The sequence below is a fragment of the Carassius auratus genome, chromosome 5 (genome assembly GCF_003368295.1).
Source record: "Carassius auratus strain Wakin chromosome 5, ASM336829v1, whole genome shotgun sequence".
NCBI lineage: Eukaryota > Metazoa > Chordata > Actinopteri > Cypriniformes > Cyprinidae > Carassius > Carassius auratus.
In genome coordinates, this window is record NC_039247.1 from 8,761,068 (window position 1) to 8,787,132 (window position 26,065).

Sequence of the window (26,065 nt, forward strand, 5' to 3'; positions counted from 1 at the left end):
ATCTTCGCATTAGTGGAATTGCATTGTCATGGTTTAAATCATACTTATCTGACCATCATCAATTTGTAGCAGTGAATTATAAGGTAATCATATCTATCACAAGAGCAGTATGGAGAACCACAAGGCTCAGTACTAGGACCGTTGCTTTTCACACTTGAATTGCTACTCTTGGGAGATATCATCAGGAAACAGCTTTCACTGTTATGCTTATGATACTCGGCTCATGTGACACTGAAGACTGGAGTAATGATGCTTTGGATCACAGGAATAAATTAGATTTGAATGTATATTAAAATGTATATTTTTTTATTTTACAATCATAATAATATTTCACAATATTACTTTACCCCTGTATTTTTTATCAAATAAATGCAGCCTTGATGAGCAGAAGAAACTCCTGTACAAAACATTACAAATCGTTCTGATTCCAAATTTTTCAATGGTAGTGTAATTAAGAAAAATTTACATGCATATGTTTATTCATATTCATGTATGATTTAAATATATATATATATAAATATATATTTTATACTTTTATTTTGGATGCAATTGATCCCGTTTAATCGATTTGACCCCCCTCCCCCTCCAAAAAAAAAAAAAAAAAAACTTTGTGTGTGTATATAATGCATCATTTATATATATATATATATATATATATATATATATATATATATATATATATATATATATTCTTTTTTCATCGTTACAACAAATTAATCTTTAACTTAAGTAGCTTAACTCCATACAAAACGGGTCAAAAATTTATTGTATTTATTAAACAATTGAAACACAAATGAAACATGAATACATTGGGTAATAAAACCGGGTATAGCAAAAACAATAAATAGGCAAACACAGCCATTCCAAACAAAGGCTTTGGAATGCATATATGCTTTATGAATAAAATAAAACCAATATACGGTATAAAACTAGTGTTCTCAAACATTTTTGGTCCATGAAAGCAGTAGTTGTGAAACATTACACAGGAAATATGCTAATAATTGCATGCAGTCCAAAAGCCAGCAAGAGCTAATTTCCCATCTCCTTTTCTCATGTGGTTCGGAAAAAATATGCATGCCAAACAAATAGATAAATAAATCAAGGACCCTTCAGGCTCAATCACACTAGAGGGCAGAGTAAAAAGGAAGTTGATATGTGTTCGAGGTGCGCACTTCTGCCCTTAGGCTGGTTTGGGGTTAGAGTATTAACAGTATGCTCGTAAATCCAGGACAGTGGGACTGTTTATCACAGTGAGCATGTAGAGACAGTTTTCCCAGGCGTGTGCTTCCATGGTGACAGTGTGATGCATCACATGCTCTCAGGCGCGTGTGGAGCCAATTTGCACATAAGATATGCAGATGATTGCTGCACGAGACAGACAGGAATCTGCACGTCTTTAAACGTACCTTTAGTTACCGGCTATTCACCCCAAGGATGACCTTGAACTCCTTGTGGGATTCTGAGAAAACATCTTTACCGGCAGAAATCAAAATCCAGTTTCAACAGGTTGAGGGCGTATCGTGAGGGTAAGCCATAGTGGGATAGTTTACAAAAGGGATGGACAATTTTTGGACCAAAAAAGCTGGAAGTTCAAAGGTTGATGCCAAGGTGAATGTTCATAGTACTGTCAAATGGAAAACAAAAGAAAGTACATTGTCATTTTGTCTGAGGTGCACAACTATATGGGTGATGTCATTCTTCCACTTAAGATGAAACCAATCAGATTCCACAACATTCTGGCTCATTAGAATAATAGATTCCCGCCTGAAATTATTTGGTTGTTTATCAATATATGATGATAAGAGAAAAAAATGGGCATTGCAAGTAAACAATGGAATTCATTCATGAAACACAATTGAAATGAATCACTGGTAAATCTGTTCTCACATTCAATGTGATCCAGCAATTGAAATACAAACACCTGCAATTATTTAGTAGGCCTAATCATTTATCAATACACGATAAATGCTAATTAAAAAAGCATAAAGGGGCAGTGCAAGTAAACTCTGGGATTCATTCATGAAATGGAAGCAAAATGAATCACTGGTAAAACTGTACAGAAATAGTTATTACACATTCCATATGATGGAACAACTGAAGTAAGATTGCATGGAATTATTTGGTAATCATTTATCAATATTTGATTAATTAAAAGCATAAAAAGGGGGCATTGAAGTAAACACTGGGATTGATTCATGAAACACGATGAGAATGAATCGTTTGTGTAGAGTAAATGGTCATTTCACTTTAATTTGATTTAACCACTGATTAAAACGATTCTGATCTGGATTCATGAATGATGCCCATTAGGAATGACGAGTAAACAATCATTTTTCTAAACTTCAAAATATTAATGGATCATTTATATTATCCAATTTATGATGATATTACAAAGTATAAATGTGTGCATTCAAACTATGATTTTACTTCCACTTTGTGTGCTCAATATTTTACAAATTTACATAGTTTTTTCTTTTTCTTTTAGATCTTTCACTAAAACACTTTTTCCCCCCTTGGGTCACCAAATCACGCAGAACTCATTATTTTGATCACTTTTAGCTCAGCTCTGTTTAGTTGCATTTAGTAATTTACACAGGGCTGTCACTCAAAATTATGAAATTCACACATTTTTATGCACGAGCCACCTCTAAATGAGTTTGCCATAACATAAAGGACATTCAAAGTGCCTCATCATCACAGGACCAGAGACGATGTTCCTGGTTGTCCATCACTGAAATGATCTGGAGTGCATCTAAAACACTAGATCTACAAGTACACAAGCCATGACAAAAATAACAGACGTAACATTTAACAGACAGGACACGGCAAACAGACAATGAGAGAAGAATTTGGAACAAGAAATAACTACTATGATTACGAAACACATTTTTAGATCCTAATTATACTAACTGCAGAAGTTGTCAAAAAAACAAAACAAAAAAAAACAATCTGACTTTGTCCTAATTAATCTTATATCTAATTGCAAACGTGATTGCAGTTGCTGCAGTGGTGTGTCTCCAGCTCACAGTAATTCTGTTAATGTAAGCAATCTATCAGAGCCTCGGTCACTAATTTATGTTTTAGGATTGCTCTATAAAGGCATTCATTTTATTAGTGTTAAGTGTTAAACAATACAAGGCATTAATGGAAAGAAACTGATGGCGAAAGAGGCTTATGGTATTAAATTAGTTACGACTGCTTATTTTTAAAGGTTTGAAAAAGGTCTCATTCATGAAGCACATGCAGAATTAAATTGTGTGCAAACCATTCATGAAAACCATTCATTGTTGAATATAATTGCACAGGACAATTTATGCAAGAATGGTTTACAGACGTGAGTGGAAATATTCAATTAAATGCAAACAGTTCTTTGAATGCATGACACAGAAATTAGTTCTTGCCAAAAACTTCCAGGGACACATAGATACACTGACAAAGACGAACAAAACCAATAAAGCTAAAATGACCTGCTCATGGAACGGCAAAGTGAGTTTGTATCAGTTAATATCAGAATTTTTCTGAGAAAACGCATCTAAAAATTACAGGTCTGAAAATTCTGATACACTTTAGAAAGCGTCATGATGTGACAAATGGTGCCAACATACCAATTTATAAAGCTGCAATGCTGGAAGAACAAAAACACTGTGAAAATCTGAAAGGTTAGGCACTGAAAAACAAGCAGAATGGACTTGAAAATGAGCTGGCGATGTCAAACCCTGATTGGTTAGAGTTCTTCATAGTTTCCGCCCTCACTGTTTCCTGGTCCGTCTCCACCCGTCAGGAAGGCCTCAAGAGCATCCACGGTTCCTGCTTTCTTGGTCCTTGATGATTTCTTCTTCTTCTTTTCTTTCTCGTCTCCTGTTCCCACCTCATCTTTTTCCTTTTTCTTGTGTTTGTTTCGTTTCTTGCTGCTTCTCTCATCCTCCTAGAACAAAAAATTTAATTACATGTAAAGACAGTTTGTGCACAAGCAACAAAATCTGATGGCATAAAAAAAGGGAAGAATATTACAACTCTGACATTTTTTTCTTTTTCTGTTTATTATCTGTAAATTGCTTTGAAACAAGTTGTATATAAGCACTACACAAGTAAACAAGATCCGACTAAATGTGCCACAAATGTCAATAAACAAACTGGACACTATCAGATGACAAGATTGCTGGTAGATTTTGGAAGTGACACACATTACTGATGCTGCAAACATTACAATATGTGCAGGTTTAATTGCCTTGGATGATATATCAGTCACAATCAATCACTAATATGGTTAGGTTTTAGGTTAGTTTTAATATGGTTAGTTTTTTTCTGTATCTTACCTCTTTGCTTTTCTTTTTCTTCTTTTTCTTGTCCTTTGTGGAGTGTCTGCTTTCATTATCTGCAAGATAAAACACACATGGAAATGCGTCACATTCAGAAAGCAATGAAGTTGCAGTGCTCTGTGACAGCATAACCTGTGTTAGTCTCACCCAGACCAAAAAATGCACCAATGTTTTCAAAGATCCACTAAAAGTTATCTTTTTTTCATTTGAACAGTTCATTAAATTGACACTTAAATTAACCATCAAAAAGTAGGACAGATTTAAATGACTGATTAAATAATGTAATCTTGACTTATCTTGTAATAATGTATATATATCTCCATTCCCCTTTGGCTAAAGAAAGATAAGGGCGTGAATCCTCTTCAGTATTGCTTTGATCAGCAAGTCATTTACTGAATGTTACCTTCCTGGTCTTCACTGCTGTCTTTACTATTATGTGTCATCTCTTCAAATCCTAGGCCGAACAGGTCAATGTTGCTGTTGAGGGTCTTAAATGAGGGGGCAACAGGTTTGGGGGGCTCTGGGAGTCCAGCTAGCACAAACCCATCATCTGACCGGTCAGATAAGTCATCTCGTGCAGAAAAAGTGCCCTGCGGAAAACAGACAAAGCAGAGAAGATGAGAGACTGAATGGCATTTATCTGGTGGCAAAGTAACCATTTATTATCTAGGCGCATTAGATGATTTTTATTTCTCTGAGAACAACATTTGTGATAGATTTAAGTGTATTTCAGTCAAGGATATTATCATTAAGTAAATTAAAAGCTAAAACTAAAACTTTTTTTTTTTTTATTTAAACTAAAACTTTCACTAAGATTAAAATGAAATCTAATTCGACATATTAAAAAAAATAGCGTGGAAGTCGCTGATTGGTTAAACTTAAGCTACTTATTATCAAAAGCCTAAAACTGTTTTTCTACCTTCTTGATATTAGGTACGTCAAGCTCTTCGCTCTCAAATTCAGGGTCGTCCATGACAAGTGAAATGATCTGATGAGCAACTGGAGACTCTTGGTCTGAATCGGAGTTGGCCTCGACAGCGCCTCCTGTCTTCAGGCCTTGTTGCTGCACTGCAGGTCCTGCGGGGGTCTTCAGGCTTTGGGGTCTCTCTGCTGGCTTTGGCTTGGTTTGCAGCTGTTTGACAGAGTTCACTGTAGATCTAGAGTTGAAAGTCAGATTCCACAGAAAATATGAGGTGCTTTCTAAGCAAATAACATCCTGACTCCAAATAATTATTCATCAGAGAGCTAGCCCTCTGTCCATCTATACATACATCTATCCATCTGTCTGTCTCTCCATCAGTCCTTCTATCCATCCAGCCATGTATCCATCTATCAATCACTTTCCGTGATTTATCTGTAGATTTATCCATCTTTCTATCTATCTATCTATCTATCTATCTATCTATCTATCTATCTATCCTTCAATCCGCCTCTACATTTTTCAGTCTGTCTATCCATCCATCCTTCCCTCCATCCCTCATTCCCTCCATCCATCCATCATTCAATCTATCTCTCATTTGTCAGTCTATCCATCCATACACTCATCCCTCCCTCTATCTATCCTTCAATCAATCTCTCCATTTGTCAGTTTATCCATCCATCCATCCATCCATCCATCCCTGCCTCTATCTATCCTTCAATCCATCCCTCCATTTGTCAGTCTATCCATCCATCCATCTGTCAGTCTATCCATCCATCCATTCATCCCTCCATCCCTCCATGCTTCAATCCATCTCTCCATTTGTCAGTCTATCCATCCATCCATCCATCCATCCCTCTATCCTTCAATCCATCTCTCCATTTGTCAGTCTATCCATCCATCCATCCCTCTATCTATCCTTCAATCCATCTCTCCATTTGTCAGTCTATCCATCCATCCCTCTATCTATCCTTCAATCCATCTCTCCATTTGTCAGTCTATCCATCCATCCCTCTATCCTTCAATCCATCTCTCCATTTGTCAGTCTATCCATCCATCCATCCCTCTATCTATCCTTCAATCCATCTCTCCATTTGTCAGTCTATCCATCCATCCCTCTATCTATCCTTCAATCCAGCTCTCCATTTGTCAGTCTATCCATCCATCCCTCTATCTATCCTTCAATCCATCTCTCCATTTGTCAGTCTATCCATCCATCCATCCATCCCTCCATCCCTCCATGCTTCAATCCATCCATCCATTTGTCAGTCTATCCATCCATCCATCCATCCCTTTATCCTTCAATCCATCTCTCCATTTGTCAGTCTATCCATCCATCCCTCTATCTATCCTTCAATCCATCTCTCCATTTGTCAGTCTATCCATCCATCCATCCATCCCTCCATCCCTCCATGCTTCAATCCATCCATCCATTTGTCAGTCTATCCATCCATCCATCCATCCCTTTATCCTTCAATCCATCTCTCCATTTGTCAGTCTATCCATCCATCCCTCTATCTATCCTTCAATCCATCTCTCCATTTGTCAGTCTATCCATCCATCCATCCATCCCTCCATCCCTCCATGCTTCAATCCATCCATCCATTTGTCAGTCTATCCATCCATCCATCCATCCCTTTATCCTTCAATCCATCTCTCCATTTGTCAGTCTATCCATCCATCCATCCCTCTATCCTTCAATCCATCCATCCATCCGTCCCTCTATCCATCCATCCATCCCTCTATCCCTCAATCCATGGAAATCACTTCTGCCAAGTAGCATTAATTGAAAACAATAATATCATTAAGAAATGAAAACAGGTTTTGCCTTCATTAAGAGTGATTTAATTAAAGTAAATCAGACAAGTCTCTCTGCTGATGGAATCATTTCTATTTCGAAAGCTCATCAACAGTGAGGGAAATTAATTAAAAACACACAACAGATCTTCAGGAAGTTCTGGTCAGGTCTCAGCACGTCTGCATCTCACTGAAGTCTATCTGTTAAATGTATGACGCATTTGACACATCTGCAGGCGGTTCTTACCCCTTTGAGTTTGACCCCGAGCCGATGCCTTTGTGCTGGGCAGCTGAGGGCAGAGATGAATCTTCCTCCTCATCATCACTCGTGAGTGTGACGCCTATGCTCGGCACCGCCGCTTTAACAGCAGGATGGGACGGCACTCTGTCATCCGGATCTAAATCATCCTGGAAGCCGGAGACCAGAGGATTTCCCCGTCCCTCTCCATCACTGAGGAAAACACAGGAGAGCTCTCAGGAGTTAAACCTGTGACCAAAATTAAACTCACTTTCTTAATAAATCCCCCTGCTCTTTTTGTGATCAATGCATCAGTCCTTATTTTAAATAAAGATGTTTGTTGCCATAAATGTTTGCCTCTTTTTCACTGTTCATCAAAATTCACTACTTTCTTCATCTCTTATACAGTATTGTTCAAAATAATAGCAGTACAATGTGACTAACCAGAATAATCAAGGTTTTTAGTATATTTTTTATTGCTACGTGGCAAACAAGTTACCAGTAGGTTCAGTAGATTCTCAGAAAACAAACAAGACCCAGCATTCATGATATGCACGCTCTTAAGGCTGTGCAATTGGGCAATTAGTTGAAAGGGGTGTGTTCAAAAAAATAGCAGTGTCTACCTTTGACTGTACAAACTCAAAACTATTTTGTACAAACATTTTTTTTTTTCTGGGATTTAGCAATCCTGTGAATCACTAAACTAATATTTAGTTGTATGACCACAGTTTTTTAAAACTGCTTGACATCTGTGTGGCATGGAGTCAACCAACTTGTGGCACCTCTCAGCTGTTATTCCACTCCATGATTCTTTAACAACATTCCACAATTCATTCACATTTCTTGGTTTTGCTTCAGAAACAGCATTTTTGATATCACCCCACAAGTTCTCAATTGGATTAAGGTCTGGAGATTGGGCTGGCCACTCCATAACATTAATTTTGTTGGTTTGGAACCAAGACTTTGCCCGTTTACTAGTGTGTTTTGGGTCATTGTCTTGTTGAAACAACCATTTCAAGGGCATGTCCTCTTCAGCATAGGGCAACATGACCTCTTCAAGTATTTTAACATATGCAAACTGATCCATGATCCCTGGTATGCGATAAATAGGCCCAACACCATAGTAGGAGAAACATGCCCATATCATGATGCTTGCACCTCCATGCTTCACTGTCTTCACTGTGTACTGTGGCTCGAATTCTGAGTTTGGGGGTCGTCTCACAAACTGCCTGTGGCCCTTGGACCCAAAAAGAACAATTTTACTCTCATCAGTCCACAAAATGTTCCTCCATTTCTCTTTAGGCCAGTTGATGTGTTCTTTGGCAAATTGTAACCTCTTCTGCACATGCCTTTTTTTTAACAGAGGGACTTTGCGGGGGATTCTTGAAAATAGATTAGCTTCACACAGACGTCTTCTAACTGTCACAGTACTTACAGGTAACTCCAGACTGTCTTTGATCATCCTGGAGGTGATCATTGGCTGAAGCCTTTGCCATTCTGGTTATTCTTCTATCCATTTTGATGGTTGTCTTCCGTTTTCTTCCATGTCTCTCTGGTTTTGCTCTCCATTTTAAGGCATTGGAGATCATTTTAGCTGAACAGCCTATCATTTTTTGCACCTCTTTATAGGTTTTCCCCTCTCTAATCAACTTTTTAATCAAAGTACGCTGTTCTTCTGAACAATGTCTTGAACGACCCATTTTCCTCAGCTTTCAAATGCATGTTCAACAAGTGTTGGCTTCATCCTTAAATAGGGGCCACCTGATTCACACCTGTTTCTTCACAAAATTGATGACCTCAGTGATTGAATGCCACACAGCTATTTTTTTGAACACACCCCTTTCAACTAATTCAACTAATTGCCCAATTGCACAGCCTTAAGAGCGTGCATATCATGAATGCTGGGTCTCGTTTGTTTTCTGAGAATCTACTGAACCTACTGGTAACTTGTTTGCCACGTAGCAATAAAAAAATATACGAAAAACCTTGATTATTCTGGTTAGTCACATTGTACTGCTATTATTTTGAACAATACTGTAAACAACAGAACCATAATCAACTCATTCTGAGACAGAAAAATCCTATTGATCTGAGCAAATGAAAAAATCCTATTTGTAATCCTGTCCAGTATGTTTATGAGCTGCTGAGATGACTACAGTAATACTCTATGCTATGTTTTTTGCTTTTAGAAACAAACTATCCGTTATCACAGCTTACCTATCACTGTCCAGGATGGGAGCTGATGCTGGAGGTTTTTTCTTTGATTTAACGGCTGCTGTTCCACCATCTTCCAGAAAGGTCCGGTCCAGGCCCACCTCCGGCACAAAGTCATCCACACACTGCACATTTCCAGAGGACTTTGGGTCTTCAGAACCTGCAGTTTCTAAAGAAGATAAAAGACCTTAAAGGTTTTAAAAACTAATGCATGTAATAAGCTAAATGATTTTCTAGCTACATGGCAACAGGTCAGGTGTGCATTTTAACCAAACACAAGTTGAGTGAAATCCTATTAATGTATTGTGTAGTAATGGTAAGAGGCACAAATCTGTGCAAATATTTGACCATTATAGTATTTTCCTGTTATTATATTAAACTTTTATTATTAATTATTAAAATATGGTTACTATATATATATATATATATATATATATATATATATATATATATATATATATATATATATATATATATATATATATATATATATATATATATATATATATATATATATATTAACATTCAGCAATACAACATTCAGAAGAAGTAATTTCAATAATACTACAAACTCAAAAGTTAAATATCCAGTATTTGTGCTAAAATTTCACCAAAACACATAAAATGCAGTATGGAAATTAATATATGAATATACTCCTCATGCTAAAATCCAAATAAAACGAAAAAGAAACTGATAAAACATACCATCTGTGATGCTGATTAAATTATTAATGGAAACTGGATCCAGCATTCCCCAGAACAAGGGAGCTTTTGTGAAACCACACAAAATTAAGCAAGCAAAATATATGCATATAATATATATATATATATATATATATATATATATGTGTGTGTTGACAGGAAGTGCATTAGTGTCCTTCTGCTTGGCCCCATCCCCCAGGATCTGCAATGCAGCAGTAAATGCACTGGTGCAGAGCTGTGCATGTGTTTGTCAGTCCACCGGTCTCTGTAATGACTGTGCAGTGGCAGCTCCAGTGTTGCCTGATAATGTCTCAGTGGTATTCAGTATATAAGGCAATGAATGTAGTCTGGAAGACAGCCCCTCTTTACTACAGTTCATATAGTCACATTAGCAAACCCACACACACACGTCAGGTTTACTATCCCTTTTGGGACTCTCCACAGATGTAATGGCTCTTCTACTGTACAAACTGTATATTATATCCCTTTACACTAAACCTTCCCCTCACAGAAAACATTCAGCATTTTCACGGTCTCAAAAAAAGCCTCCTTCTGTATGATTTATAAGCTTGTTTCCTCATGGGGATTTAAGTCCCAACGGGGACACGAGTCCCCATGAGTCAGTGTGTGTTCAGATTTAAGTCGCAACCGGGATAGAAAAACATGTACAAACGCACAACACACACACACAGATCTAAAAACACACTAGAGCAAGTGTCTAAGTTAAATGTTTTATAGCATAATTTTTATTTAGCTAAAAAGCTCCAGAATTAAGCAAACTCTACTGACGTTGTTTTGACTTCTGTTCCAGGGTTGTCATTGTTAATTAAAACTAAAACCATAAAGTATATTTATTTATTGAAATAAAATTAATAAAAAACATAAGCTTATTTTTTTTTTAATCAAGCATTATTTCTCATTTTCATGTACTAATTAAAAAGTAATAAAAACTTTTTATACCATAATAAAAAAAGCCAGACACAATTACTTATTACTTTAAATAAAATTAAAATGAAAAAAAGAAAATATAAAAATAAAAACCTGTCAAAAAAAATTTATACGAATAAATTCTTAAATTTAAAAAAAGTTTATGATTAAAACGAACAAATATTTGCCAGTGGATTCAGGAAAGAAAAAAAAAAAAACACCTTAATTCAAAGGGAAAACAAGTTTTCATATCCCACTGGCTGATATTTGTTCTTGTTTAAAGCATAAACTAGAGTAAACTAGAAAACAAGACTATATATCTTAAATTTGCTTTTCAAGTAAATGCATCTTGATTTAAAGACCTGAATATGTGGAGGGAATATTGAATTAAGGCTTTTAAGATCTGCAGAAAACCTGTATATAAAAAAAGAAAAACTCCAATAATATATCAATGATCTCTATAATAACACTGTTCTATACTGACCAGGTTTGTCCGGTGATGGCTCTGCAGTGGATGATCTGAACAGGCGTGAGATGAAGCCTCGTTTCTGGGCAGGAGGAGGTGCGGGTTGGGCAGGTGTGGGCACCGGTGCTGTGGGCGAAGGCTCCAGTGTTTGTGATGGCGTCTGGGGTACATGGGTGGCTGTGGTCTGGGCGGGAGGGTGTGGTATAGATGGAGGTGGTGGAGGGGCAGATTGGGTCTGGAGCGGGACAGGGACCTGTGGGGTACTGGGGCTGGAGTTACTGGGAGAGGCAGCACCGGGCAGCACCACAGGGGACTGGGAGCCCGAGGATGGGCTCTGGCCATTAGAGGGAGCCGGAGAGCCATAAGCTTTGCGTGACTCCATCATCTCAAGAAATCTGGAAAGACAGTCAACTTGTGAAATTCTGAAAATGATGGTCAGATGAAATTCCTGTTTAAGTGGGCAGCTCTTGGCCAGAGTAGAAAATTAAATCTACTTGACTGTAATGTCAGAGTCCCAGTGGCAATATAGTGCAACTTAATCCTGAGCCTGTATGATGTTCTATAGCAAGGCTTAGCAAAACATTTTCAGCCAAAACGCTTACATGTAAAATATTTACTTGAGGTACCCCCTTAATATTTCAATAATTTACCAACACATTAATATGAATCACTAGTATTATATATTAAATACACAATATTAAATATGTTTATTATATATATTAGGTTATATATTTGATTCGATTTTCATGCCATATATCTCGATATCGATACAATACGATATGACTACGCGTTCTTTCTGAATCTAAAATAGTTTGGGAGTTTGGGAAAACACTGCTTTACTGCATCTGAAATATATTGTGTGCATACTGGTATGTGTACATGAGGTTCACACTCACATGTCATAGTTCTGGTCCTCAGTCTCCTGCTGGACACTGAGCTCTTCTAACGTGGCATCGATGTCAAGCTGATTTGTCTCCAGTTGCCGTAACAGAGTCTCCCTCTGCACACACAAACACACGGTCAACTCAAGGGACATCAACACTGACCTCATTTTTACTCAAGTAGATACCTGCTTTATTATTTCTAAATTAGGATGAGGGCTAGAAACAAATGGGTAGAGAAATATGCAAAACTTCAAGCCTGCAGCTCAACTTTTTCTGAAATACACAGACTTACCAATAACCCGGTATGCACATAAGTGATGTGCATGTACGACCTAAATAAAAAAAATGCGCTGGGTAAATAAGTTCAGAACACTAATTTGTGCACGGACATGTTGGCAGCTGTTAATGCACTAATTACGATTAAAAATATCATGGTATTTGCAAATGTTATTTATTCCTATTATTATTTATTATTAGTAGTATTATTTTATAACGGGCTGAAGGTCCAAACTTCAGTTTCAGTGTAGCTTCAAAGGGCTCAACACGATCCATGCCGAGGAATAAGGATCTTATCTAGCAAAACCAATCTTTAATTAAAAAATTGTAAAACAACAAATCGCAGAAAGTTTTGAAGTTGGAGGAGAAAATTAGATGATTACATAATGCGTGAATTTGCAGAAGAGCATCACAGAGCTAGTGCAAGACAAGCATTTGTGGTTAAAAAGTATTTAAATGTTTATTTATTTTTTTTAGAAAATTAATGATTGGATTTGCTAGATAAGATCCTTCTTCCTCGGGTGGGATCAGGTCCTTTTGAAGCTGCACTGAACCTGCAATTTGGACCTTCAACCCATTGAGCACCACTGAAGTCCATTATATGGAGAAAAATCCTGGATGTTTTCCTCAAAAACCGCCATCTCTTTTGTGACTGAAGACAGAAAGACATGGACAACTTGGATGACATGGTGGGAGATTAAATGATCAGGACACTTTTATTCTGGGAGTGAACTACACCTTTAACCAACAGAACTGATACTCGGGGTTAGAAGTTTGTTTAAAGTCATGCAAGTTAGAAGTGGCCTTTAAACTTTGACTGAAAAAGATAGCAAAGAGAGGAAAACAGATCTGGGCACAGCACTGAAATTTTCATGAGTTTGACATGCTGTGCTCGACGGACTGATTCTGAGCAGAGGGATTTGCGGGGTTGTTCTACTTACAACACTATTCAAAGATAATAAAGACTTGTTACTAACAGAAGATCTAAACAGTGTCCAACAGACAAAAGATTCATAAATGGACTTGTTAAATAACCCAAACAGAACCCCTTGCATAACATGCTGATATGGTATTGGATACTTTTAAGATCTATAGAGGTTGCATCTGTATTTATGATCTTGTGTGGGTGGTTAATTGAACTAGACTAGGTAAGTTAATTTCTCTAATAGGATCAATAAAATACATTAAACTGAAACCAGTCCTCTAACCTACTGACTGTGGAGTAACCTCAAGAAGAGCCTGAGACGCTGACACATAAGACTCAGCCGTCGCCATTGATGCCTAGGTTAATTTCAACCTACCTTATTAATTAATGCCATCCAGCCAGTCGCAAGAGACGCATGACGAGAATACATCTAAAGTAAAGACTTTAACTCTACTGCTAAAATAGGGGTGCTCAAATCTGCTCCACAGTTGCCTACTGAGTGCTCTCAAGAAGGTCTTACTGTAGGTTTCCCTCAACTTCTGACCCATTCATTTCCATTTTTCTAACATTTGTGATTAACATCAGTGTTGTTATTGGTAACAAAATCTAAATGTAATACTAAACCTATTTAAATAATTTAAATATTATTAAAATATCAAATAATTAAAATAATTTTGAAATATTAGATGTAAAACTTAATATTATTTTTAAATTCTAATTTAAAAATAAAAACCAAATAGAAATATACAAAAACCTAAAAAACAAATGACAAAATTACTAAAACATTATATTAAAATTGTTAAATTAAAATGAAAACCGAGAATATGAATATAAAAGCTTATTTAAAATATTAATAAATACTATAATAATATACAAACAATGCTAAAAAACACTTGTTTAATTTCCTTTAAATTAATAATCTCATTGATATCAATTACAAGCTACTGGAATATTTTAGAGCAATGCATATCTTAAAAAAAAAAAAAAAATAGTATTTTTGATGGAGTTTTCCATGATAGACTTTAAAGATTTCATTAATTTCTGTGATTTTTCCAGGTCAGGAAAATCACAATTTGATCTGATTTGATCGTCTGGTATTTCTAGGTTTTCAATGACCGTGGGAACTACTGTGAGTTCAGAAATCCTAATTATGACATGTGAATTCAAGAGATTTTGCTCAGAATAAAAAATAAATAAAAATGCATGCATTAGGAAATTTCGTATTTCTCTCTTTTTTACTTCCTAACAAAGAGAGAAGCATTTCAGTACTAGTGCAAAAAAATTAAATAAATAAAGTGATAAAACAAATTACACAATAAAAAAAAATGCCGCTTTTAGCCCCAAACCGTGCATGCATACAAATATATAAGTTTACAAAGGCAATCTTAAGAATACTTGGGTGACACTCGTACTATTCTTTCATAATGCTTTGAAAAAAAAAGTGAATTTCAATGCACTGTAAACTACAGTAGATGTTTTACAGCAAGACGACGGATGAAAATCAAATCCCCATGTAAGATATGTGAAGATTCCACTTGAAATTATGCTAAAACTAGATAAACATCCATCTCTGACTTTGAGAGTTTCCTCTGACCTGCAGCTGCAGGAACGGGATGTTGAAGAAGCGATGGAGGTATTTGAGACCAAAGCCGTTTTTCATGGAGGACTCAGCATAGTGGATGTAGGAGGAGCCTGGAGGTCTACAATGAAAAAGGATTATGGGATTAGGGAAAAGTTGACTGATAAATGACATATACACTTATTTTATATTTTAAAATTTTTTTGTGTAGGTAATTCATAGAAGACAGATCTTTCCAGTTTTTATTGAAAAGCTTGTTACTTCCGTTGCTTGACTCATTAGCATAAACTGCTGAATATTTTTCACATTGGCAAAAATAATTCATTTTTCAAGGTCAGATAATCTAGAAGTGTGCAATTTTAGTTTGTTCAAATGCTTTCTCGTTTGTAGACTGGCTTACTGAACACACACACAAAAAAACCTGATAATTTTTTAACCATCTGACACAAAAACTACCTGTTTGAAACTCAAAGGTCTTCACAACTACTCATCAAAATGAGTTTAACTTGAAGAAACTGTGACAGAAATATTGTTACCGTTTTATCCTTTACTTGATTACTGCTGGCTATGATAATTAAACAGCCAACATTAAATTAATATATTGTTAAGGTTTTATGATTTAAATTTTTTAGACAGGCTTTTGATTTGTAAAATTTAATTAAACCAATAAAAGAAAAAACTAATCTAAATTCTAAAACAAAATTTGGAGAGAGATAATTTTTTTGTATTCCATCTGGCCCTAAAAATTCATAAAAAATAAAATGCTATTCATTTGTATGCATTTCATGATTTCAGTTAATTAGACATGATTTTTGATTACTAGCATTTTATTTAACAATTAACACAGAACCCAGAATTTATATATATATATATGTGTGTGTGTGTGTGTGTGTGTGTGTGTGTGTGTATGTGTGTGTGTGTGTGTATGACTGGGAAAGAAAATCCCGGAATTTGGGAAAAATATTACAAATATTTCACATGGCCCTACTACAAACATTGAGCTGGACTAAAAGGGGCCCGTAAGCCCCTGGTTTTGAGGGATAATCTTGAACTGTCCACCTGTTAAGACTGTTGATGAAGTCTCTGATGTCGTCGGGTAAGATGACCCGGTGCTCGCCCATGTCCCGCTGGTTACCCAGGACACACACTGGGATGTGTGTCGGCACTTTCGGCAATTCCCTAAGGATGTAGTTGAACGTCCTGTAGCAAAGACAGAGTCTGTGATTCATATGAAACCTACTTTGACATGATTTCCTTGTGTAATGCACAATGGCATACATTTTCTTTTACATATGATGATATGTTTATATATTATAAACATATCTATATCTAAAAATATGAGTTTTAATAGCAGTTTGGGATATTTTTGAACGGTTTTATCGAATCATTTTAATTTTTGGCCAGCACTTCTAGACTTGTGTGACCATCCACATATACATTGGCAAGACACATAATAGAAATGCCAGTATCATAAGAGCAAGCAGCATTCAAAAGCAAAGCACTAAATACGTCGTCTTGTTTGTTCATCTATACTTTATCTCGTAAAAGATTTTGACCAGAAAAAAAGAAGACTGAGTAAGCCAAGATCACAGCCAGACAACATTCATTTAGTGAGCTGAGCACCATTTTTCATGCATGTATCTTTGAGGTAGCTGAATTTTATTGAAAAATTGATCCTATATTGTTCCATTCTTAATTCAGTTTCCACATATCTACGCTCAAATCTGCCCAGAAGCAGGTTAAATGTAACAAACAGAATTCAAATGTGGCTTTATAAGTGGAAATGCCCAATTTTCTTATCAGAGCAACTTTCAGCATTGGCCAACATTTTAATAAAAGACCAAGTTTGCCACTTTAGTCATGAGGCAATACCTCACCTCAAACCTACACTTTGATTTGAAAGAAAACAGCACATCCTTGTGGCACGGCTGACATACAAGAGCGTAAGCTGCCTACGTTCAGCTCATATTCTGGCTCTACGGTGATGTGGAGATACAACAGAGGAGGCAAATTGTTGAATAAAATCGTTATTTTTGTACAAACAGTATTCTCGTCGCTTCATAACATTGCTGTTGAACCACTGATGGCACATGGACTACTCTGACGACGTCTCTCATACTTTTCTGGGTTGCAGGTTTTGGTTTCATTACTTTCTTTGTTCCTCGACTCTACTGAGAAAGAGACGTTCAAAGACCTGCTGCAACCCAACGCCTATTTCTGGCACCTGATCCTGACCACTGATCAGAAAGAGCGATGATGGGGTGCAAATGGAGTGATGGAGGGACAGGAGAAGGAGAGGGAGAATGAATGAGGGGTTTAAAGAGAGTGAATGTGGGGAAAAATGGAAGGCAGATTCCTTACCACTGTTTGGTGATGTCGAACATCATGATCACGCCGTTACAGTTCTTATAAACATCCAGGAACTCTGCGTCGAGAGCCACCTCGGCTTCAGACTGCTCAGACAGCAAAACAACGCCAAGATTGAAAAAATTATATCTGGTTTCCAGCAGAATGAGCAACATTAAAGTCAGCTTGCAAGTAGTTGACAGATAACATAGTGAGACATCTGAAAATGCCAAATGATTTTAATTCAGCCAAAATAAAACTTTGAAGTACTAATTGCATGGTAACTGTCAAGTAGACTTACACTTCAGATCAAAAGTTTGTGGTTTGTAAGTTTTCCTTTTTCAAAGAACACTTTTATTCAGAAAAAAAGAATTAAACTGATCAAAAGTTTTCAAATGAATGCTGTTCTTTTGAACTTTCTATTCATCAAAGACTGCAGATTTTTTTTTTTTTTTGCATGCTTTCAACAAAAATATGAAACTGTTTTCAACATTAATGATTTTTAAGTGGCAAATTAGCATATTCAAATGATTTCTATAGAATCATGTGACACTGAAGACTGGAGTAATGATGCTGAAAATTAAAAAAAAAGCTATCACAGGAATAAACCACATTTTAAAATACATATTTACATAGAAAACAGATACTTTAATTTGTAACAACATTTCACAGTATTACTGTCTTTATTACATTTCTTGATTAAATAAATGTAGCTTTGGTGAGCAGAAGAGCCTTTCAAAAACACTTGGCAAACCCAAACTTTTCAACAGTAGTGTAACTACCTACAAATATTCCTTGTTTATCAAATACCTCCTGAGGTTCATTTTCCAATTTCAGATTCTCTCCGCGTCTTTTCCCTTTCCCTGCAGTAGTTGGAGAAACACGGATATTACAATTAGTGTGGCAGTACTTCAGTAACTGTGAGTCTGAGATACGAGTAGAGTAATAATCATAAGCTTACCCATTCAGTACCCAAACTAATATTTCACTGTCATCATAAATAAGCTGCACTGGATTTGTTTACACTTTAGCGAGACCAACTGGAACCCTGAGTATCTTAAACAACTAGTTCGTCAAAGCAATCCAAAAATAAAATAATAATCCTATTAGTACCATTACCATTATAAAAAAATTGCATTTAAGGTACAGATTTTATCAGTTCACTACTGTTATGTCCTACTGGTTTGACACATAACTTAAACAGCACAAACATTATATTTTAAAGAAAACAAATTAAGCTATACTGTACATAAACTTGAGGTCTGATGCACATGAATTCACATGGGATCATCATTTTTATTTTTTGATGATAATGGTGGAAAAAAAAACTTTAATAATGCATGTCATAAAAAAATATTGCTACCATGGTAAATTTTTGCCGGTAATAACTACTTATTCACAAAGAGTGTAAAAAGAAAACTGTTTAAGAGCAGTATTGTCATTCAAACAAGCTGAAAAATCAACAGAATTTCCAATTCATGCATCATTTATGAACTTTTAAAAGGGGGCTGTTTGAAATGTTTACATTGTAGAAGATCATTCTGACGACAATTTCAGAAGGGAATAAAAAATGCATTATAAATTAAACATATCACCCACCCCCTATTAAAATAAATGCACTGTGGGAAAGATGTTGCCATCAGATTCACACTAGGGTCTAATAATAGCACAGGCTACTGAATATAGACGTCTATTCTGAGCACGGTTTTATAGTAAAAGAAGAGAAGTGACACACACACACACACACACAGAGAGAGAGGCTGTTTAATGTTTTTTACTACTAGATTACTAGTTCTCACCTACACCTTCTGGAAGAGGAAGCTTTTGCCCTTTGAGTATATGCAGACCACAAAAAAGAAGTCAATTATGACATTGCACTGTTACCTTTAAACATAGCTGAAAACATACTTTCGGACAAAACATAATTCAGATCTTTCAACTGATTCTTTGCAAATGCTAAATTTGTTTAGGATCACATATTGCATAGCTGCACTAACTATAGCACTAGTATGTGTTGTGTTAAGACTCACCTTTATCTACCACATCCCAGACTTCAACTTTCACTACATCGTCTGTTGCTGCGGTGCACAAATAAAAGCAAGAACAAAATACAGTTAGAAAAAGAGTCAACAGGTTTTGATACTTTACAAAAGATTACCTAGTTAGTACAGTATATTTCTCATTTCTGATAAGGTGGTCTATTTATATAATTGAATTTATGTTACCGGAAAGTTCTTTGAATATAAACCACTTCCCTTCATAAAAGACAACTTAACCAGTGGAGAAGCGAAAGTGAGTCGCAGGTCTGTTCTGAAAGGGTTGCAGACAGCAGAGTGATTTATTAGACAGAAAACGAATACCAAATTTGGCCCAGATGTGTTTGGCTGGTAAATCACATGTCAGTTATTATCTATGCTTTTACAAAATTATACATTTTCTAATTCTGATTTTAAATTCTGAGCCAAAACCGAAAGATTCAGGATGCACTTGGCAAAAAAACTATAAAATAACCCTACTTTAAAATTGTGTTTATATATATATATAAACTGGTATACATATTATTGCATCATTTGTTTTCTTACTGATTTTTTTTTTTTCATTTAGATGACTGAATTAAAATATATATATATTTTTTAATAATCAATTATATTTACTGAATGATCAACAAGTTGTACAAATATATATAAACTGCCATGAGTGCATTTTAAGTCAAAATTATTTTTGAATGTTAATGACAGATTTATCAAAACATAAAGACAACTGGTTAAGTAAAAATATAATGTGAAATAATGCATATAATTAGCAAAATGCTTCTCTCTAGAGTTAAGTAGTACTACAGAGGAAAAGAGCAGTTAATATGCTGCTTGAACTGATGAGGATTCATCAATCTGTTGCATCAAATTAAAGAATGTCAAAACACTGCATTTCATGATAATTCAACGATTTTGATATCTGAGACTTTGTTGCATATTAAAAGTAACAAAGCAAAAAGTTGTGCTACAACGTTTAGTGAAGTTCATGCATCAAGAGAAAATAGAATTTACACTGACTAAAAGACTGATCTTGAGATTTAAGAACTCATTAGTATTGACAAAAATCAATATTGTTAATCAGCACTAGTTTCTACACAGCTGACATATTTACTTGTTGGAGTTTATCCAGGTAGTGAGCATGAAATAGCCACTGACAAAGTCCATACCTGAGTTACACATCACTGTTTTTCAGCCATTGATTTCGACCTCCAAAATATTTTGTGCCAAAACTGGAAACTGCTATTTCAACCGCTGAATTTTCAGTGCATGACTAGCCTAAACCATGAAGGATGACGTTATATAGTGCACGAGGCACTCATTAGCTAAGTTTCCATCGTGCCGTTTTTAATCCCTTAATTCACAAAAAAGTTTTTATGCTTGTTTGAGGTGGTTTTAGACACATTTGCGGAGTAAATTTCTCCATGTGCATCAAAAAAGTAATTTACTTCGCGCTATGGGACGGCAAAACCTTATTTACCAGTGGACCCATCTTGTTGCACACGTCTGAAATGTTACGGTCATTCTTAATTGCCTAAGTAATTTCTGGCATCAAAGTATTTCTACAGCAGGCATCCATCACTGAAAGTAATGACCACATTTATTTCGTTTCGTCTGCTCGCTCTGAGTCGCAAGTAATTTATTATATTTGAAAATAATTATATTCAGTGGCTTCTGCTTCTGATATTTAGCAACAGTTTATCAGGAAGCGATGATTTTGTTCTCATTGACGGTGCTTATTTGCATGTCTTCTGCGATATTCCAAAATTATTTAATTCAAATTTGCAACTCACTTTTGTAGTTCCAGTGAATGCTGGTGACCTGGATCTCCTGTGTAGGGATGTACTCTTCCAGAAACTTCTTCCCTTGAAGTCGGTGCCAAAGTGCACTTTTACCCGTGTTTCTGTCCCCACGGATGACTATTTTCACTGAGAGAATCAAGCAGACACAAGAACATTAATATGACCCAAGCAACACATAAACAATCTCAAGTTTCAAAGCATAAAAAAAGCACACTGATTGGAAATGGAAAGATCTAAACCAAGACAAAAAGTTTCAACCAAGTTTGTATTTATAAAGTTGCACTGATACAGCACAGTGTATACCACAATGCACTTTTCACGGTTGAAATGCTTGGCATCTTGGGATATCTGCATGTCAAAAAAAAGACACCTCTACCAAGGAGAAGCAACCGGAAAAATAGGCCAGTAGGTGGGTGATCATGTATCATTCATGCATTCTTTAACAACACAGTGCCGCAAAAACAGTAAGTATTCAAAGCCAGGTCCATGAAGAAACACAGAGTGGCTCACTGCTGCAGCGTCGCATGTCAAACACAACTTCTACACAACTCCATCACACCAGTGACAGGCAAAGAAAGAAGGATTCAGTTACTGTACTGTTATATGTTTAAGACACAGAGTGAGATCTTGGTCTTATGACACTTGTTATGATGTCTCACATTTCCAAGGGACAAATCTTTAACTTTGTGTTTCCTAACAGTTTTATGAGGGAAAAATAAAGAGAAGTTTTTGCATTAAGAAAACAAAGCTAATAAAGTTTTTGAACTGACAATATTTGTATGTTTCAAATACACATTACTGTAATGCAAAATAGGCACATAAATAATAAATAAATAAAATAAAAGTCCCCATTACTAAAATGCATTGCATGGCATTTGAACTTTTCTTTTTTTAAAGGTGATTCTCATTGGATTTTCACATTTTGTAATGCTTTTTTTTTTTTTAAGCATTAATTGCAAGCAGTATAAAAGTACTAATCTACGACGATATTTATACATACTTTTTAAATGGTGTACTTTGATTATTTATATATAGTATATAATGCATTAGATGTTAATGAGTTTTTAACGTGTTACATTATGTGGGTAAATAAACAGAAAATAACATTGTTGTTTTTTTGCGTTGACATTATTTTCATGACATTTAATTTTGCATTTTCAAATCAAATTCACATTACTGTAATGTAAAAAAAGAAAGTAAAAACATAAATCCAATTACTAAAATGCACAGAATGAGATTTGACCTTTGATTCTCAACAGTTATTGTCATTTAGATTTGCACTTTTATTTATTTAAGTCAGCATAAATTGAAACACACACAAACTAGTCTACAACTAGTATACATACTTTTTAAATTATATATATTTTATTATATTTAATTGTGCATTATATGCATTATACTTTTTGGCATGCATTAGATGTGTTTCACTATGAAAATATCAACAATTAAAAATAATAATCCCTGAAAAATCCCTTTTTTTATATATATATATATAAAATGGGCTTTTAAGATTTTTATATATATATATGTATTTTTTATATATATATATATATATATATATATATATATATATATATATATATATATAAATTCACTTTTTTATATTAAATATTTTTGAATTTATTGAATTTTTTTTTTTTATGATTTGTGAATGAAACATGACCAAGACAAGTTCTTAACAGAGTTCAGGAGGAGTTTTGTTTCTAACACAAGCGGAATAAATGAAACAAAGCGTTTCACAAATTTGAATTTGATTTTAAATAGTCAACACAGTTTAACGTTGCAAAACAAGTACAGCCGAGTTCTATTCAACACAGTATAATACAGCAGACAAACCACAAAGAAAAACTCACTCGGCAAGCCCAACACAAAACAATGGACGTCTTCAACACAATCGAAAACTATTTGTGAGAGGCTCTACTCAAAGAAAATCAGATTAAGCACAAAGCTCTTACTGTTATATTGTACGCCCTTGGCGAAACGCCTCTGTAGACTCTGGTTCATGGACTGCAGGCCTGCTGGGATATTTCTATCCCTGAGCTGCCCTGCTTCAGAGCCCACCAGCTTCTTCAGAGCGGTGAACATCTCGATGAAAGCCTCTTCAGCAGTCCAACAACACTAAAACCTGGTCTTCCAGAGAAACTCTCAAAGATTGAAGACTTCTGAGATTATTAACCCAACATTGCTGACAGGTGTGATGTGGTCTGAAGGTCAGGAGTGGAGTCCGTCTTCAATATATATTGATGCAGATAACAGATGTTTACTTTCTAGTTCAACAGATTACAATCCTAAAATGTGCCATTTTAGCTACTGTAACCGTTGCGATGATATCTGTCCATCTACTGGCATCACCTGTGAGGAAAAACAACATGGGCACACAGAAACAGCCATCAGTTTTACAAAAATAAGATCAATTCAGTCTTCATTTACTCCCTCTCGTGTCATTTCCAGTTTCTTTCTTTCATGGAGCACAAGTTAGTTCACACTGTCCTTTTCCACATAAAACACCATAAAAGTGTCCGGATTCATATTCGCCAAGTTTTCCAAAGCAATACAAGAAGTCCGTGTGAGAAATGGACCGAAATTGTCATATGAAAAGTTACTTGCATGGAAAAGAGCAGCATGAACATTTAAAATATCAATTTTTTAGTTCCAAGATAGAAAGATTGTGAAATTTTAAAGTAAAATAATTTTCATTAGGGATGCACGATAATATCGGCACAATAGATATGAATATTTCTGCCGATGAGCCAAACCGATATTCTCCAAGTGAAATAATTGACCTGTTTTTTCAGATGTGAATGTCTGTCTACATTTGTAAAATAATAAATTTATGGTAGAATCAGTACAGAAGAGATACATGGATTTCTCTTCAGTAAAATTAAAGTTTAAATATATCAGTATATATTTGTATATATATCGATATCGGTATCGACATCGGCCAAAATTATTTTGAAAATATCGGCATATCGAATATCGGCCAAAATCCAATATCGTGCATCCCTAATTTTCATATTTGAAAACTACTTCGAACCTAATTAACCGACTTTCTGAATTAGAGACAGCATTCGTCAGAAGACACTACACTATATAATAATATTTTAGGTAAATATTTTTGATAATGGATAACATTTTGGTTTAATTTTTACTTTTTAAAGTGTTTTTAGTAACTTGTCCATGTAAACCTTCTACAAATACAAATTCTCTCATTAATTACTCTCATGTCGTTCCAAATCCATGAGATCTTACATCTTGGGAACACAAATTACGATATTTTTGATGAAATCCGAGAGCTTTCTGACCCTCGGCTCTCGGATTTAATCAAAAATATCGTAATTTGTGTTACGAAGAAGAGTGAAGGAATTTTGTACAGCATGAGGGTAAATAAATGATGACAGAATTTAAAATTTTGGCTTTTTTATCAATTCAAGGTTTACATGTGTGTGTTTATATGACAATTTACTTATTAAAAACACTGTAAAAGGTAAAATTAAACCATAAATAAATTTTTATCAGTTATCAGAAACCTAAAATATTATAATATACTGTATTTATTTCTGGTGAATGCTGTTTTTAAGTCAGTTAGTCAGGTTTCGGGTTTGTTCTCTCAAATATAAAAAAAATAATTTACATTCTTTCAAATCTCCGTACTCAAAAAGATATATTTTAAATGTTTAATTTTTGGCTGAACAACACCTTTAATTTTACCACATTACACAAGTATAGAATAAGTATAAAACACATTAATGTTTTATTATGGTTACCATATTTATTCTAACATTACAATAATTTCCAAAATAATAATGATTGTTATTTATGTTTATTAAGATGGTCTGTTATTACTGGTCTAAATCTCCTTCGCAAATTTGGCAGCAGAACTAACTCTGAATTGTGTGTTTTTTTTAAGTGTCATATTTTAATCTTGCGTTAAGGTTAATTTTAAAATTAACCCAAGCAACAAAGTACTACAAGTAAAAATAGATTTAAAATGCAGAAACTATGTAGTATGGCATCACATTTGACAATTACATCATATAACCTCGAAAACATCATCACAACCTCAGATCAAGACCGATATAGCAGCAGACTCGTAGATTTGATTAGTTAACGTTACTTAAACATCATAAAAACATTAAATCGCAGTGTATTCTAACCATAATCACAAGACGAACCAGCTGTTAAATGTTGTTTAGCAGCTCCAGATACATTCACTGAGACATTACACCTAAAAGCTGCTGAACCTCTGACGGGGAAGTGTGAAAACTGTCCCAGAGAAGGCGCTCATTGATAGCCGTGTTTATTTTAGTGAGGTGAATTATTTGCGCTCGTCTGTTTGAGGGCCATCAGCTGCGCGGCTAAAGCGACGTGTCAATTAACGGTAACCAAAACATCGATGTTTCATTGAAACTCAGCTCTGTTTTATTCTAACTACCGCATTACCTGGTTGACAGTCTTCGCCCGCGATATTTCAGTCGCATTCTGCTGACTGCTGAGTTTCACTGTATCCCGTTTTCCGCGCTGAAGGGAAACATTTCCTTAGCATCCCTCTCTCGTCTCATCCCTCGTAGTCCGTCAGCTGTGGAATGCCGTGAGGAGCACTGTGAGGTGGACGAGCGTCGCTTGTGTTGCAGCGCCTCTAGC

General features: G+C 35.4%; 1 protein-coding gene across 3 annotated transcripts; it reads right to left on the minus strand.

The window, feature by feature from the left end:
- Nucleotides 1-805: 805 nt before the first annotated feature.
- On the minus strand, nt 806-26,020 carry LOC113073644 (rab-like protein 6). 3 transcript variants are annotated; one of them, XM_026246467.1, is made up of 17 exons: nt 25,865-26,019; nt 23,380-23,776; nt 21,416-21,550; nt 19,623-19,670; nt 18,403-18,458; nt 17,608-17,699; nt 16,306-16,446; nt 15,262-15,367; nt 12,479-12,582; nt 11,601-11,977; nt 9,491-9,656; nt 7,283-7,486; nt 5,239-5,476; nt 4,723-4,909; nt 4,317-4,375; nt 3,716-3,925; nt 1,538-1,624 (listed from the first exon to the last, which is right to left on the minus strand). In XM_026246467.1, exons 2-16 carry the CDS (start codon nt 23,507-23,509, stop codon nt 3,725-3,727), a joined length of 2,244 nt encoding a protein of 747 aa, XP_026102252.1. In that variant the 5' UTR covers nt 23,510-23,776; nt 25,865-26,019; the 3' UTR covers nt 1,538-1,624; nt 3,716-3,724. The 3 variants fall into 3 exon arrangements, with proteins under 3 accessions (XP_026102259.1, XP_026102265.1, XP_026102252.1); XM_026246474.1 differs by having other exon boundaries at nt 806-3,925; nt 25,579-26,020; XM_026246480.1 differs by having other exon boundaries at nt 806-3,925; nt 18,403-18,455; nt 25,865-26,018.
- Nucleotides 26,021-26,065: the final 45 nt, after the last annotated feature.

What these genes read in the sequence shown, in the direction of transcription:
- LOC113073644 (XM_026246474.1), bottom strand. Translation starts at nt 23,509, where the DNA reads ATGTTCACCGCTCTGAAGAAGCTGGTGGGCTCTGAAGCAGGGCAGCTC. An exon ending in CAGCAGTGAAGACCAGGAAG is followed by an intron (nt 4,376 to 4,722) that starts GTAACATTCAGT and finishes TTTATCTTGCAG; the next exon opens with ATAATGAAAGCAGACACTCC. An exon ending in AGAAAAAGAAAAGCAAAGAG is followed by an intron (nt 3,926 to 4,316) that starts GTAAGATACAGA and finishes TTTTTGTTCTAG; the next exon opens with GAGGATGAGAGAAGCAGCAA.